General features: G+C 45.9%; 1 protein-coding gene across 1 annotated transcript in view; it reads left to right on the plus strand.

Moving 5' to 3' along the window:
• The window catches only part of DNAL1 (dynein axonemal light chain 1), a 926266-nt gene that overhangs the window by 759462 nt on the left and 150675 nt on the right, over positions 1–16129 (plus strand). The window contains exon 7 of the mRNA XM_044074089.1: positions 14956–15096. Coding sequence (XP_043930024.1) covers positions 14956–15096 — 141 coding nt within the window. The remainder of the gene's footprint in view (positions 1–14955; positions 15097–16129) is intronic.

Here is a 16129-nt window from a genome sequence, read left to right on the forward strand (position 1 = left end):
TGAATGAGACAATACATTCATTGGCCACTAGTGGAAGTACAAGTATTTTTTAAGAATATAAGTGCTTAAATACCCAGGAGTTTTTAAATTTATTTTTATTACAGAGAGGTTGAATTTTAATAAAAACTTATTTAGTAAGTTATATCCATTAATGTATTGTTTTAGATAAATCAAAAAGTTTTAGGAACTTATTGCCTTTGTATTCATAATGGTTTTTTAACTTGAGGGAGGGAAATTCATTTTGGGTGATGTTTGTTTTGGTAATTTAATATGTGGCATGTTTTTACTGGTGAATTTAAAATTAATGGGGTTATTTAAGGTCTGGGAATGTATATTGTTTGTATCTGAAGAAGTCAAGGACGAAAATGTGTTATAAAAGTGTAGCGTTAATGAGAGAGCCTTTATTGCTGCAATACATTTGTTTTGTGCCCGAGAACTGTTTACTGCTTTATTTCAGGACCATCGAGGTGTGGAGGACTTGTTCTTGGATGTTTTTGCGCCTATTTTCTCCTTTTTGTTATTTTACCATAGTCTGTCTCTGGGGTAGTACAGCTTCTGCGGGGGTTTTCTTCCTTCAGAATCTGCTGGAAGTACTCCTTTCATCTGCCTTTGAAGTCCTGTAGACTGGTGAGTAGGTTGCTGCTGGCATTCCTTATGAAGGATGTCTGATGAGTGTCTTCTTTATCTTTCTGTCTTTGCCTTGCAACCTGATAGTTTATTTATACCAACAGTTCAGTCACTTTCAGGAAGCTGGTACATTGCCTCTGATTCCCTGTTCTTTACTATTGTGACTGTTCTCTTAACCTCTGATGTTAAGTTGTCAATCTCGCCTTCATTCTTACTGGATGGGGTTCGGCTCCGACTCGGCACTTGCTAAGCTCGAGAGTCACTTTTACCAGCTCAAGGCAGCCCCATATTCCATGATGCAAGGCGGTAATTACCCAGATCTCGTTTGCCGCTTCGCTAATGAGGTCATCCTTTTTAGCTCCTGGTAAGTGATATTTTTCATTGCTATTAGTCAGGTTTAGGTGTCTTAAATCCCTAATTTTCAGTCCTTTAGTCTTTATTTAATACTTCAGTGGACTTTCACTTAGCTCCATACCCTTTTTTCCCTTAGTTCTCTTAGTTTAATTTTCGGGCCTTAGGCCTTTCCCACCCTCACAGTTCCTGTCAGGATTTCCCTCAGGTGTGTGTGTGTGTGTGTTGTGTCATTGTATTTAATAACTAATTTGTTAGTTATCAATAACTTTTACTTGTTAGTGTCTTGGTTGGACTGATCGGTGTGTGTGTGTGTGTTTTAGAACCGAGACATGTCCAAGGATACTAGGGTCTCAGGTTTCAAGAAGTGTGACTCGTGCTGTCAGAAGATGTCTCTGACAGACGGTCACACTTCTTGTATTTATTGCCTGGGACCCCTACACCTGCAGGACTCCTGTGCTATATGTCATTCTTTCAGCCAGAGAGTCGTGCAGGAACGTAGAAATAAGTTGATCCTGAGGGGTCTTCTTAAACCAGAGAGCTCCCCGGCTAAACTTGGCTCCGGGAAGTCCTCTAAGCCTCCCAAGACCCAGGCTTCGGTGTCCAAGTCTGTGGTCTTGGTTCCGACTCCGCCGGAGTCGACATCGGCTCCTTTTGGAGCCGATCCTTCCTTGATGGAAGCTTCTGTGCCGGCGCCGATCGGCACCGATACCTTGGCTTTGGCACCTGTATCGGCTCCGTCTGGAGCCCACACTCTGCCGTCGAAGCATGTCTCGGCTCTGGCTGGAGCCGAGATATCCTTGTCTCCTCTCGGCTCCGCCTGGAGCCGAACGTTCTTCGGCTCCGATGGCTCCGTCCAAAAAGAGGTCTAGATCTCCTTCTTTGGAATCTATTCACTCGGCTCCAGCCTCTCCCTTGCTTTCGGAGCGGAGCCATCGGAGCCGATCATCGAGGTCTTCCAGGCTTTCAGACCACGACTTAGAGAGGGTGATAAGTAGGCTATTAAAGTCACAGGCACTAGCCCAGATGCTCCATAGCCCGTCTCATCAGACGTCAGCTATCCTACATCCCCCTGAAATTCCTCCTTCGACTCTCCTACAGAGCTCGGAGCCGGAGATTATCGGTACCATGACTGTTGCTGCTTCGGAGCCGATGCCACACCTTTCGGCTCCGTCGTCCTCGACTCCTATCTCCTCCTTGAGACCTTCCTTGGAGGGATCCGGGCGACGGGCTTCCCTGGTCGGTTCCGAGGGGGCGAGTGGCATCGGACCCTTGTCCGACCCCGTTCTCCCTCTCGGAGCTTCGGCCTTGGTGAGCTCGGCCCCGACATCTGCTTTGGAGCCTTCCCTTTTGGGGGGACCGGGGATCCCTGTTTCTTCGGAGCGGGATCTCTCGGCCCTCCCTGGGAGGGGAGCCTTCGAGGTGATGAGGAGTGTGCTAGCCCCAGAGCTTAGCCAGCAGTCGGTTCCTTTAGCTCCTCCCTCTACGGTGCCTGTAGATGCCTCTTCCCGTTCTCTTGCTCCCGGACCCAGAGATCCTTCGCCCCAGGTCTCCCCATTGGGAAGAACTTCCTCTTCCGAGGTTTCTCCTGATCCTTCAGGTGAACCCCCGCATAAGAGGACTTGCAAGAGGAAGCATTTAGACTCCCCTGAGTCTACAACCTCGGATACCGATTTAGATGAATCGGAGGGGTCCCCAAGATCCCCCTCTGAGGATGTCTCCTTTTCAGACATCCTTGAGCTCCTGAAACAGAGGGGGAACTGGCCCTCCATTAACCCCTCCGAGGATGAATCGGTATACCTGGAGGCGTTTGGATCTCGACCCTCCACCTCCTGGGTGTCTCCGTCTCCGCCTTTCGACCCTCTCATGGAGGTTATAGCTCGAAAGGCGTGGACATCTCCTGATTCGGTGGAACCAGTCCCTAGGAGACCTTCAAAATGTATTACGGCCCCTGCAGAAAAGCAGTTTCTTACTAAAGGTGTCCCGGTTGATGCCATGGTGGTGGCGGCCGCCACTAAAAATGAACTTGCAGATCCTTCCTTACCAGTCCATCCTCCTAACAAAGAGTCCAGGAATATGGACAGGTATGGTAAGCGGATGATTTCCTCAGCGACTTTTGCTATGGGTTCGCTGAATTATTTATGTCACTTCACCAGGCTTCAAAGGGACATCCTTAAAGAATTAGGTAAAGTAGTACAGAATCCTTCAGCAGCAGGGGCTCAGGAAAAGATTGCTTCTCAGCTGGGAATCCTTAACTCCATAGCCAACTCCTCCATGCGGCTCATTTCTTATGCAGCTGATGGGGCGAGTAGAGCTGCAGGCACAGGAGTGGCTCTCAGACGTCAGTCCTGGATGCGGCTCTGTAATTTTGCAGACCCCTTTAAGGCGTCCTTCACAAACTCTCCCTTTGATGGGTCAACTTTGTTTGGCCCTCAGGTGAAGGACACGTTGACCAGGTGTGAGCAGGACGGCAAGACTCTTTCTGCTGTAGGAGTCCGTTTCTCCACCCCTTCTAGGCCTTATCCCAAAGGTCAGAAAGGGGGGAAGATGTGGTTCCGAAAATCTCAGGGAGTCACGCCGGATGCACGTGGTCAGTTTACCCCCAGAGGCAGAGGGGGTAATAACAATAGATGCCGCCCTAGGGGCAGAGGGGGTCTGCAAAACCAGGGCAGTAGAGAGCCTCTCTCTGACAAGCCCTTCCAGCATCCCTGAGGTGTTGCCCGACTGTCCACCCTTGGAGGCAGTCGGGGGGAGATTGTCACTGTACCCAGAAGCCTGGTTTTCCCTCTCTCAAGACAGATGGGTACAGTCGATCATATCCGAGGGTTACAAGATTCCCTTCGAGGAAAGCCCCTTCCCTCAGAAAGGTTCCCTTCCAGACGTACCACCCGGTCTAAGGGAAATTGCAAAAATAGAGGTTTCAAAGCTTCTAAGAAAAAGGGTCATCCAGCCAGTTCCAACAGACCATTTAGAATCCAGAATCTACTCAAGGTTCTTTTTGGTTCCCAAAAAGAGGGGAGACTGGAGACCATTATTAGACCTCAGCAGGCTCAACAAGTCTGTCAAAAAGACGAGATTTCGGATGGTCACACTTCAATCGATTTTGCCCTTTCTCGGCAAAGATAACTGGATGTGCTCCATAGACCTTCTGGATGCGTACTATCACATAAAAATCCACAGATGCTCCAGAAGGTTTCTCCACTTTCGGCTGGGGACCAGTCATTTTCAATTCAGAGCCCTGCCCTTTGGTCTCACTACAGCCCCCAGAGTGTTCACCAAATGCATGGCAGTGGTCACGGCTCACCTGAGACGTCAAGGATTCCAGGTTTTTCCGTATCTCAATGACTGGCTCCTCTCAGCCACCACCAGGCATCAACTCATCCGAGCCAGGGACTACACCCTACGTCTCTGCAGTCAGTTGGGAATTTTGGTAAACTTCGAAAAGTCCTCCTTATCGCCCTGCCAATCTATTACTTTTATAGGCGCAAATCTAGACACTACTCGGATGTCAGCAAACCTAACAAGTCAGAGAATCCTAGATATCCAAAACCACGTTCGGATCATCCTTGCCAGCAAAAAGGTACAAGCCAGGTTGGTCCTGAAAGTGTTGGGCCACATGGTGGCTGCTATCACACTTCTTCCTCTGGTCCGCTTTTACATGCGCCTCCTACAGTGGATGTTGTTCACACAATGGTCCTTCCAGCAGCTTCCCATGCGTCACAAGATCCTTGTGACACAAACCTGCAAGAACCATCTATCCTGGTGGATTTTCTCTCCCCTAGTCCATCAGGGCAGACCATTTGTTCCCCCAGCCCCGGTAGCCATGGTCACTTCGGATGCCTCCCTGATCGGGTGGGGGGGGCATTATCAGGGCAGGATGGTTCATGGCACGTGGCAACCGTTCGAATACCACCTGCACATAAATGTCCTAGAGATGAGAGCAGTGCTTTTAACGTTACAAGCCCTCAACGACTTTCTTCCCTTAGGAACTATTGCAGTTCACACGGACAACATGTCCGTGGTGTGGTACATCAACAAGCAGGGCGGAACCAAGTCCTATCCCTTGTGTCGAGAGGCTCTCAGACTTTGGCAATGGGCGATCTCCTCTCATCAGTTTCTGGTAGCAATGCATATCCCTGGGAAAACCAACATAGTAGCGGACAGATTGAGCAGAGCTATACTCATGCCTCACGAGTGGTCTCTCAAGCAATCCATAGTGGAGGAGATTTTTCAGAAGTGGGGCCGCCCATGCTGCGATCTTTTTGCTACTCCTCAAAACAGCAAATGCCCAGACTTCTTCTCTCTCTTCCCACTTCCAGGCCATCCCCCCAGAGACGCTCTTACCCAAGATTGGCCCCAGGGACTCCTTTATGCTTTTCCTCCCTTTCCATTGATACCTCAGGTACTCCAGAAAGCGGCCGTTTTGAGAGCCCTCTCATTGCCCCTTATTGGCCTCGTCAAATTTGGTTCCCGTTCCTTCACCGCCATCTCTTGCTGCAGCCTTGGCATCTGGACCCAGCACCAGATCTTCTGGCCCACTAGTCGGGTCAACTGCACCGGTCCGTTCCTTCCCTCAACCTCACAGCTTGGTTACTCCACTTCCTTCCTTAGCCAGGCTTCCTATGATATCTAACCCTGTTAGAGACATCATAGTAGCTTCTCTTAAGTCCTCTACCAGGAGGATTTACTCTAGTAAGTGGAAACGCTTCTCCCTTTAGGCGAAAGCTAGAAACATAAATCCCTTTACTGCCCCTGTTCAGTCGGTCCTGGATTTTCTAGCGGAAATTTTTCATTCAGGTTCTTCCTCTTCCACAGTCAAAGTTCAGCTGGCAGCAATCTCGAACTTTCATGTCGGGTTTGTAGACCACAACATTATGTCCCACAAGCTTTGTAAAGCTTTTCTTAAAGGAGTGTTCCTTCTAAAGCCCCCTGTTAGGGATCCTCCACCACAGTGGGACTGAAATTTAGTGCTGACATCCTTGATACTTCCCCCTTTCGAACCGGCTGCTTCATGTTCATTAAAGCTTCTTTCTTGGAAGACACTCTTTCTTGTCGCCATTACCTCGGCTAGAAGAGTGTCGGAACTTCACGCTCTATCGGTTCGTCCCCCTTATTTGGTCTTCCACAAGGACAGGGTATCCTTGAGAACCAATCCATCCTTTTTTCCCAAGGTTGTTTCTAAGACAAATTTAAACCAATCCATTGATCTTCCTGTATTTTTTCTAAATTATTCAAACAGGGCGGAACAAAAATTACATTACCTAGATGTTCACCGCCAACTTAGATATTACTTGGACAGAACAAAACAATTTAGGAAATCTGATCAACTCTTCCTTTCTTATGCTGAAAATAAAAAAGGTCTCCCTGTTTCTAAAGTGACCTTATCCAGATGGCTATCTTCCACCATTTCTGACATTTATCAACTTACGGGCAAACAACTCAGCTCAAAACCTAAAGCACATTCCACAAGAGGCCTAGCCACTTCTACAGCTTTTCAGGCTAGGCTGCCCTTAGATACTATTTGTGCAGCAGCTACTTGGGCCACTCCTCATACCTTTGTTTCTCATTACAAATTGGATTTGGCCTCCAGGGATAGGGCAAGCTTTGGTTCCACAGTTCTCAAGAGTCTGTTCCATTGAGCCACCCAGGATAGAGGTGCTAGGGACACGGTCCCATCTAGCAAGAATGAAGGCGAGATTGACAACTTAACATTTAGAAGTTATGTACCTACCATAACGTTCCATGTTAGTTGTCTTCTCTCGCCTTCTTTCTTGCGTCCCTCCCTCCTGTCCCCCTTGCCTGGACAGACCTTGATCTCCTTTTTCTCTGGAAGATTCTTCTTCCTTGGGCACCAGTTAGTTGGCCTTTATTTCCTGGTTTTCCTTTACAGCCCTTGTAGGCTAGTTGTTCCTCTTTCCTTAGTGGAAAGTTTTTTAGTAGGCAGTTTTTCCTCTAGATACCAAACAAGATCTGGGTAATTACCGCCTTGCATCATGGGATATGGGGCTGCCTCGAGCTGGTAAAAGTGACTCTCGAGCTTAGCAAGTGCCGAGTCGGAGCCGAGGAACCCCATCCAGCAAGAAAGAAGGCGAGAGAAGACAACTAACATGGAACGTTATGGTAGGTACATAACTTCTAATTATCCATCTGGTATTCCTTGTTAGTCTTGTCAGACAGCAAGAATCTGTCCAGTTCCTCTGCTGATTAACCCCCACCAAGTTATCGCAAAATATCATCTACTTAGCTTAATTAGTTTGTCTCAGAAGCACTGGCAGCATCTTGACTATTGGCATTTTGTGTGGATTAGAGCAAAAATATTTTCTGAAGTTACCATAGGCCAGTATGTATTAGCTTTATCTGTCTACTTCCACTGTATGTTCCCTTAGGATCTTGATAGGCTATTTGGATGTACATTCATAAGAGGCTGAGTTTAGGCTAGCAGATTATTTATAGTAACATTGTTGAAATGTAAAAGATTTGACTTCAAACATTTCCAGTCATTTTAATGTTGAGTGACACTGAACAGTTAATTTACCTCATGATCTGATGTTGCTCTTCTCATTCTGCTTCACTTATTGGTCCTGGATCCGAACCTCAGATATGGCTCTCCCACCTCCAACATACTTGAACTTGCAGGCTCAAACTCCACCCCATAATCCTCTGCATCCAGCCCAAGCTCCTCAGAGCTCGCTTGCCGCCAATATCCAGGTGCATTTTTTTCCAGGCTCAGATAAGCATTTCTATTTCTTATTTCTATTGATATCTCGGTTCATGTTCCTTCTCTTAGTGATATCTGGAGTAGTTTCCCTCATCCCTTGTGTAGTTTTTGTGTTCATTAGAGGTTTTTCTCTTATCTCCTGACTTTTTTCTGGGCTTCATCCCTTCTTTCTTATTTCTTCTTTAAAAAAAAAAAAGTCTTTGATGTGATGTTGTCAGTCTTCATTCATTCTTGAAGAATGGGACTCTGTTCCAGTCCTCGCAACCAGCTCGGCCTTTACACAGCTCGCTCCAGCCAAAAAACTTTCCAGATAAGCCTCTACCCGCAATCCCCTTCTCTATTACCTCTGATCTCTGTCAGCAAGACATGTCAGTCGTTGCTCTCAGCTAAGTCTTAAAATTTCTTATATCTTGTTTTCTCACTACCTATAGAGTTATATGTATATATCTATATATTTTATTAATTATCCCTTATTTTTCTCAGCTCTGTGTGTGTGGATTCAATACCCTGTACCTCTGGTAATCTCTATTACCATTGTTGGTAACCCCCCTCCCGCCTTTCTTACTGTTTGCGGTAATTTATAATACCATTGTTGGCATTTCCTCTTTTCTTCTATTATACCTTTTTGGTATTTCTTCTCTACCATTGCTGGTAGACTTTCCTACTGTCCTTTGTGTGTGTGTGTGTGTGTGTGTGTGTGTGTGTGTGTGTGTGTGTGTGTGTGTTTGTGTGTGTGTTGCTCCATTTACCATAGTTGTTACATCTTTCGAAATGGCAGAAAAGCATAAGGGCACTTCAAGTAGTTGCCACATCAGCAGTTTTTCATTCAAAAGCTTCTATGGACGAAATTTGTGCAGTTGCAACTTGGGCTACTTCTCATGCCTTTATCACTCATTACAAATTGGCTATGGTCTCCAGGGGAAGAGCATCCTTTGGCTCTGTGGTTCTCAGGAATATCCTTCCATAAAGCCACTCAGGCACTGAAGTAGCTGGGAATTCTGTCCCATTCGTCAAGAATGAACAGAGACTGAAATCAGATAAAGAAGGTATGTACTCACCATAACATTCCATCTGTGTTGTCAACCTTCATTCATTCTTGACATCCCACCCACCTTCCCCCTCCTGTAAATTTCCTGGGGGATCAAACCCTTGTCCTGGGTTTCCATAGGGTTGTTTCCTTGGACATTGCTTCTGCTTATAATTCTTGTGTATATTCTTGCTATAATCTGCAAACTCGATCTAAGGTAATGGAGAGAGGGGGATTGTGGGAAAAGTATTAGCTTGAGAGTTTTTTTGGCTGGCGTGAGCTGTGTAACGGCCAAGCCAATTCAGAACAGATTCCCATTCATCAAGAATGAATGAAGATCAACAACACAGATGGAATGTTATGGTGAGTACATAACTTCGTTTTTTTAAGTCTTTTTTGACAGTTGGTTGTTTGTGTTTTTCTGTCAGCTATGGAGAAGCCTTCTGGCTTTAAGAGGTGCTCCCAATGCAAGTGGAAGATTCTGCATTTGGATGCACACGATCATTGTGTCTGCTGCCTAGGGCCAGGTCACCCTGACTCTCCTTGCAAGATCTGTGAGGGCTTTAACCCTAGGGCCTTGCAGGAGAGGAGAAACAAGCTTATTTTGAAAGGCCTGTTGGCCACTTCTGTTTTTTCTCCAGGGCCTCAACCCCCCCTCCAAGACTTTGCTTGGCTCCAACGCTAAGAAAAAGGACCCTAAGGAGCCAAGAGCTTCCTCAGGGCCACCTGCCAAGACTCCAAGATTATCGGATCCAACTTCACTGACACTGAGACCTCTGTTGGTTCTGTCTGATCCAATCAACCTAATGGCTCTGAGTGAGCCTTTCACTTCCACTGTGCTCTCAGATCCTAAGCCTCTGGATCTAAGTAGCCCTCTGTGGATCCATTGGTCTCCGGATCCACAGCCTTCAGGGAGATCCATCCTGTCAGTCTCTCCTATGTTGCCAAAAAAGATCTGCAAATGCCTACACATTCTTGTGTTTTGATGGTGACTTCTTCTAGGTCCTTTTGAAGCCTTTACCTGGACATGGACAGAATGGTTAAATCCATAATCAAGGCCTGGATTCAGATGGGGATTCTTCCTGCTCCATCCCCCTGTGGATCTGAGCCTGTCCAGCCTGTGATCTTTTCTCCTTCTTCAATTCAGCTGTTGGTTTCTGAGCCCCAGGACAGTAGTCTGCCAAGGGATTTGAGGTTGGATCAAAGGGCCTTTGCTTCCTCTACTCTGACTGTTGCTTTGACTGCCTCTTCTCTGAGGTCCTTGGATCAGAGTGCATCCTGGATCTGGGGTGTCACATCCAGATCCGAGGGGAGAGGGTAGGCTCCACTGCTCTTGGATCAGTCTCTCCCCCTCAGAGTTCAGCTCTCGACAGTGCAGGTCCAGTTCTGTCTGGGAGTTGAAGTTCTGGTGGGCTGCCTCCATCTTCCTTGGCAACTTCAGATCCAGGGGAGCTCAGAGGTATCTCTCTGGGACTCTTGGCCTTTCAGGCTTTGGAAAAGGCCTGCTCTGCTAGAAGACTACCAGATCCTTCGGGTGCTGATCCCCATGTTCCTCCTCTAGATCGTGGTCTTGGATTAACCATTCTTTCTCAGTGTCAGTCTGTCTCAAAGGACCTCCAGTCTTCTCCACCAGAGGTGGTCCCTTCCTCTTCCGACTCCTCCCCTGAGTTTCCCATGTAGGAGATTCTAATGAAGAGGACATGCAAAAGGAGGCACTTGGACTTCCTGTATGGAGTCTCTCACAGACAATACAGACTACTGTGAGGGAGAGGGGTCCCTCAAAATGCCACCGGACAATGTCTCCTTCACAGACATATTAGAGATTTTGAAGATAAAAGGTAGCCGGACTACCAAAACCCCTCTCCAGAGGAATATGTATTCCTGGAGGCCTTTGGGACAGGGCTGTCTACAGACTCTCTCATTGACCTGGTTGCCAATCGAGCTGCAAGGAGCCAGACACAATAGAACCAGTTCCTAAACGCGCAGACAAGATACCCCCCCCCCCCAAGAACCATGCCTTCTGGAGTAAAGGTATTCCCATTAATGCTATGGTGATGGCAGCCACTATCAAGTAGGAGGTCACCTAGCAGAACTCCACTGTCCATCCACCAAACACGGAGTCCAGGCGATAGGTTCAAAAAGCACACTTTTGTCTCAGTGACTTTTTCGCTGAGGGCACTCAATTACTTGGCATACTTTACGCGTCTCCAGAGAGACTTGCTCAAGGAACTCTCTGATTCTCTGGCGGAGTCTATGCCTAAAGGGGAGGTCGATAAAATCTCCTCTGAGCTAGTCACTCTTAATGCTATAGCCAACTCCACAATGAGGCTTATTTTACAATCAGCAGAGGGTTCCACCAGGGCAGCTGACACTGGCATCGCGACGCTCCATCATGCCTAGATGCGGCTCTGCGACTTTGTGGAGCCCTTTAAAGCATTGTTTGTCAACATCCCCTTTGATGGTTCTCCGCTGTTTGGACCATTAGTTAAGAACACCCTGACCTGCTGTGAGCAAACAGGAAAGACTATTTCTGCTGTAGGGGTAAAGTTTTCTCTCCCCCAATTAACCTATTCTAGGAATCAAAGGGGTGCTAAGAAAACTTGGTTTTGTAAGTCTCAAGGTTCCTTGCATGACCAAAGTGGAGAGTTCTGCAGAGGCAGAGGAGGGGCCTGTAATGGGAGACACTGCCCTAGAGGCAGAGGGGGCCCGCTGGATCAGGGCTCCAGGGAATCCTTTCCTGACAAGCCCTTTCAGTGCTCCTGAAGCGCTGCCTGACTATCCTACTCTGGATCCAGTCGGGGGTCATTTTTCCTCTACACTCAAGCACCTGGGCCCAAATTTCTTCAAATGCTAGGGTGCTAAAAATTATATCCAGAGGTTACTGCATTCCCTTTTCCCTTCCCCCTCCAAATGCACTAAAATCACTCCCCGACATTCCACTCAGTCAGAGGGAGTTGGCAGTGGTCAAAATCGCCGCTTTGCTGCAGAAAAGAGTCATCCAAGAGATCTTGGTCGATCAGAAAGGATCCAGAACTTCCTCCCATTTCTTTTTGATGCCAAAGAAAACAGGGTACCTGCAGTCCATTCTGTACCTAAGCAATCTCAATTTGTTTGTGAAGAAGACCAAGTTTCGGATGGTAACGGTACAGTCCATACTGACATTACTGAGGAAGGATGATGGCATTTGCTCAGTGGACTTCAAGGATGCATAATATCACATAAAAATAGACAGGTGCTCCAGAAGTCATCTGCACTTCCGTCTAGGGGCCAGTCATTTCCAAGTTCGAGCTCTGCCCTATGGTCTCACCACGCCCCCCTGGGTGTTTACCAAGTGCATGGCAGATGTTGCAGCTCATCTGCGACTGCAAGGGTTTCAGGTATTCCCATATCTGGATGATTGGCTCCTGACTCTTCCAACTCAGCATCAACTTTCTCAGGCCAAGGATTACCTTTCCAATTGTTTCATTGTCTAGACATTACCATAAACGTGGACATGTCACATCCTATGCCGGTTCAGAACCTAGAATTCATCAGGGTACATCTGAACACTTCTACTCAGATAGCTGCCTTGCCCCAACATTGCAGCGACACTTTAAAGTCCCATGTTCAAGCTATTTTGCTTTCTCCATCTCCTACTGATTCTAAGAGCTCTGGGAAGTCTGGCTGCTGACATTCTTTTGGTTCCGCTAGCAAGGTACTGTATGCACATTCTCCAATGGACACTGTCTGTTCAGTGGTCCATTCTACCTCATCCCATATCTGCTCCTATCAGGTTGACAAACATTTGCAGATCCCTTCTAAGGTGGTGGATTCAAACAGATCTAACTATAGGCAGACTATTCATTCTTCTCTTACCCTCAGCCACTGTAACCATGGACGCTTCACATCTGGGGGGGGGGGGTGTTTCCAGGGGAAGATGGTCCAAGGCAGATAGACTCAGATAGATACCAGTCTGCATATCAATGTCTTGGAGATAAGGGCAATTTTTCTGTCATTGCAAGCCTTTCAGGACGTCCTCCCTCTAGGTACGATTGCTATTCACACCAGCAACATGTCAGTTGTCTGGTATATCAACAATCAAGGAGGAACCCATTCGTACCCTCTCTGCAGGGAAGCTATGAGGGTCTGGGGATGGGCAATCTCTTCAAACTGCTTTCTTCTTGCAAAACACATACCGGGGAAGTCCAATGTGTTAGCAGACAGGCTCAGTAGGTATATTCTGATGCCTCACAAATGTTCCTTCCATCAGTTAGTGGTGGGCAAGATATTTGACTGTTGGGGTTCTCCCTGCTGCAACCTCTTTGTGTCCCTTACAGCACCAAATGCGGCAGTTATTTCAACCTGATTCCCCCATCCAGGGGCTCCTCGAGGGATTCTCTGGTCCATGATTGGCCACTGGGACTCCTGTATGCCTATCACCCTCTCCCTTTGATCCCAAGATTTCTTCAGTAAGCCAAACTGTTGAAGAGCTCAGTAATCCTCATTGTCCCCTTCTGTCCTCGTCAGGTGTTGTTCCCCTTCCCCTGGTCTCATCTCAAGCATCCTCCTTGGATGCTGGAACCCAAACCAGATCTCCTTTCTCATCTGATATTAGGATGCCACCCAGATCTCCACACTCTCAAGTTGACAGCATGGTTTATCCACTTCCCATGATTGCTAGAGGGCCCAGGTTTTCCTCCAGTCAAAGTAAGTGGAAGAGATTTTAGATCTGGGCAGTCAATTTTAACTTTGACCCCTTTTCAGCTCTGATTCCCTCTATTCTGTCATTCTTGGAATCCTTGTTTAAATAAGGTTCTAGTTTTGCTACCATTAAACTCCAGTTAGCAGCTATCTCCAGTTTTCATTCAAGATTGCCTTCTGGATGGATTGCTTCTGCCAGATTGTATAAAGCTTTCATGAAATGTTTTTTTTTTCTTGAGGCCTGCTACTAAAGATCTCACTCTGGTTTTGCAAGTCTTAACCCAGAGTCTCTTTGAGCTGGCTAAGGATTGTGACTTGAAGTTTTTATTGTGGAAATCTGCCTTTCTGTTTGCCATTATGTCAGGGAAAAGGGTTTCTGAGTTGCAGTTCCTTTCTTCCAAGCATCCTTCGTTTCCACAAGGATTGGGTGTCTCTCTGTACTAATCCTTCCTCCATGTGAAATGTGGCCACATCTTCCAATATCAACCAATGTATTCAATTACTGGTGTTCTTTCCTAATTATTCTAACAAAGAAGAATACCTTCTGCATTCCCTGGATGTTCACAGGCAGCTTCAGTTCTACCTCCATAGGACTAAGCACTTCAGAAAGTCGGACCAGTTATTTGTTTCCTTTTCAATCCTAGGGATCAAGCTGTTTCCAAAGTGACAATTGCAAAGTGGATTACAAACTGTATTACCTTCATTTATGAAAAGAATGGTTGGTAGTTGCCAGGTCCTCCAAAAACCCAATTGACGAGATCTATTGCTACATCCTATGCCTTTTCTTCTAGGATCCCCATTGATGACGTGTGCTGCAGCCACATGGTCTAAGTCTCACACTTTTGTGTCCCACTATAAATTGGATGTCGTGTCCAGGAACAGGACATCTTTTGGTTCATCGGTGCTCTGGCACATCTTTCCTTGATGCCGCCCAAGAAATCGTAATTTTGGGGACTCTTATGTGAAGAAGAATGAGAAGGAAAACATCAGCTTTATTAGTTATGTACTTTCCATAACTTGGTAACTTTGTTGTCCTCTTCTCATTCTTTTTCACCTTCCCGCTCAGCCATCCCTCTCCTTTTGGATATGCGTCTAGATAGCCTTTGTTGGAACCCTGGTTCCAGGTTTGGCTCCTGGTTGTCTTTCCTTTCTTCCTTGGATTTTGGGGCAGCAAACTTGATCTGAGGAGGTTGGGCTTGATGTAGGAATTTGAGCCTAGAAGTTCAAGTCTGTGGGCGGTGGCCAAGCCGGATCTAAGGTTCAGATCTGAGACTCATACGTGACGCAGAATGAGAAGAGGCCAACACAGATACCAAGTTATGGTAAGTACATAACTAATAATTTTCTGTGTAACCAGCTAGTAAAACCTAATAAAAGCAGAATTCATTTGAAAATTGTATGATCTACCTTGGCTCTAACATTTTGGTAAACAGAATGATGATCTAAATATGTAATATATTAAAAGAAGTACTGTGTATGTGTATTCTTGAGTTGCTGTCTACATGTATTGCATTTATTAGTGAATTAAACTGAGCATTTTATTTTCTTGAAGGTGAATTTGTGAAATTAGCTGATCTGCCTTCTTTGGAAGATCTAGTGTTTGTGGGGAACCCCTTGGAAGAAAAGCACACAGCAGAAGGGAACTGGATTGAAGAGGCTACAAGAAGGCTTCCAAAACTAAAGAAACTCGATGGTAGGTGCAAAAAAGATTTGCTCATTGCAGAAATGCAGCTTAAGGCACAGGTAATCTGAACATACAGGTGAAAACTATGATAGCCTTGCTATAATATTTATATTGTATATAATGATTGCTGATTCATTTACTGATCCAAGGCCCACCATAGTTAGAGATGATTCTGTTTTTTCCCCATGAAGCATGCTTTAGCTTTGAGTGAATCATCCTATCTGCTATACCAGAAGAGAGGGTACAACTAATAACACACCTGTCTATTTACCTTACTTTAGATAACCAATTTTTCCACTGGCTTGGATTGATTTTTTATTCATTCATTTATTTGGGTTTGTTATAAGGGTAAGCGGACTGGTCACATTGACTCTATTTTTCAGCCATGACCTAGCCTCTTACAGGAGGAGCAAAGTAAGTACCTTAAAATTATTGGGTGCAATTCATAGCCTCATGCTTCATAGATATATAAGGGAAAGGTGTAAAATATGATGTAAATGTATATTTAGATTAGCACAGTGTGAAGAAGTGGCACTGATTTTCAGTCCTGTGAAGCTTGCGAACATCTGAGTTAGCATAAACTGAGAGTAGTTATATGCAGAAAAAAATTGTAAGTGCATAAAGCCATGAATGCTGTTGTGCATTTTTGTCAAGAGGCTGTAGGTGTGAGCCTACATTTTTTTTCAGATTTTCCATGAAAGCCTCCACTGAGCTTTACTCAATGCTGCTGGCCTGCAGATTACACAAGCTATTTTAAGGTACTTTTATTCCTTCTGAGGGAGTCCTTATATGAATACCCTATTATGGCCTTTATAAGGTTAGAAAGGGGAAGATAGGACAGCTGGAAATTATGGGAGAGAGCATACAGACAAGAGAAACACAAAAGAAACACGTTAAGAGGATTGTGCAGGAAGAAGAGGTAGGAGAGGATGAACTTTGTTTTTACTGGGAATAGACTCCCATATTTCTATTTTCTTTAATGGGGGAAGTTGGGGAAAGAAGATGAACAGTGTGTGTCAAAAGAGAGTTAGGGAAGAGCTAA

The sequence above is a fragment of the Protopterus annectens genome, chromosome 6.part0, assembly GCF_019279795.1.
Source record: "Protopterus annectens isolate FY-2018-M chromosome 6.part0, PAN1.0, whole genome shotgun sequence".
Classification (NCBI taxonomy): domain Eukaryota; kingdom Metazoa; phylum Chordata; order Ceratodontiformes; family Protopteridae; genus Protopterus; species Protopterus annectens.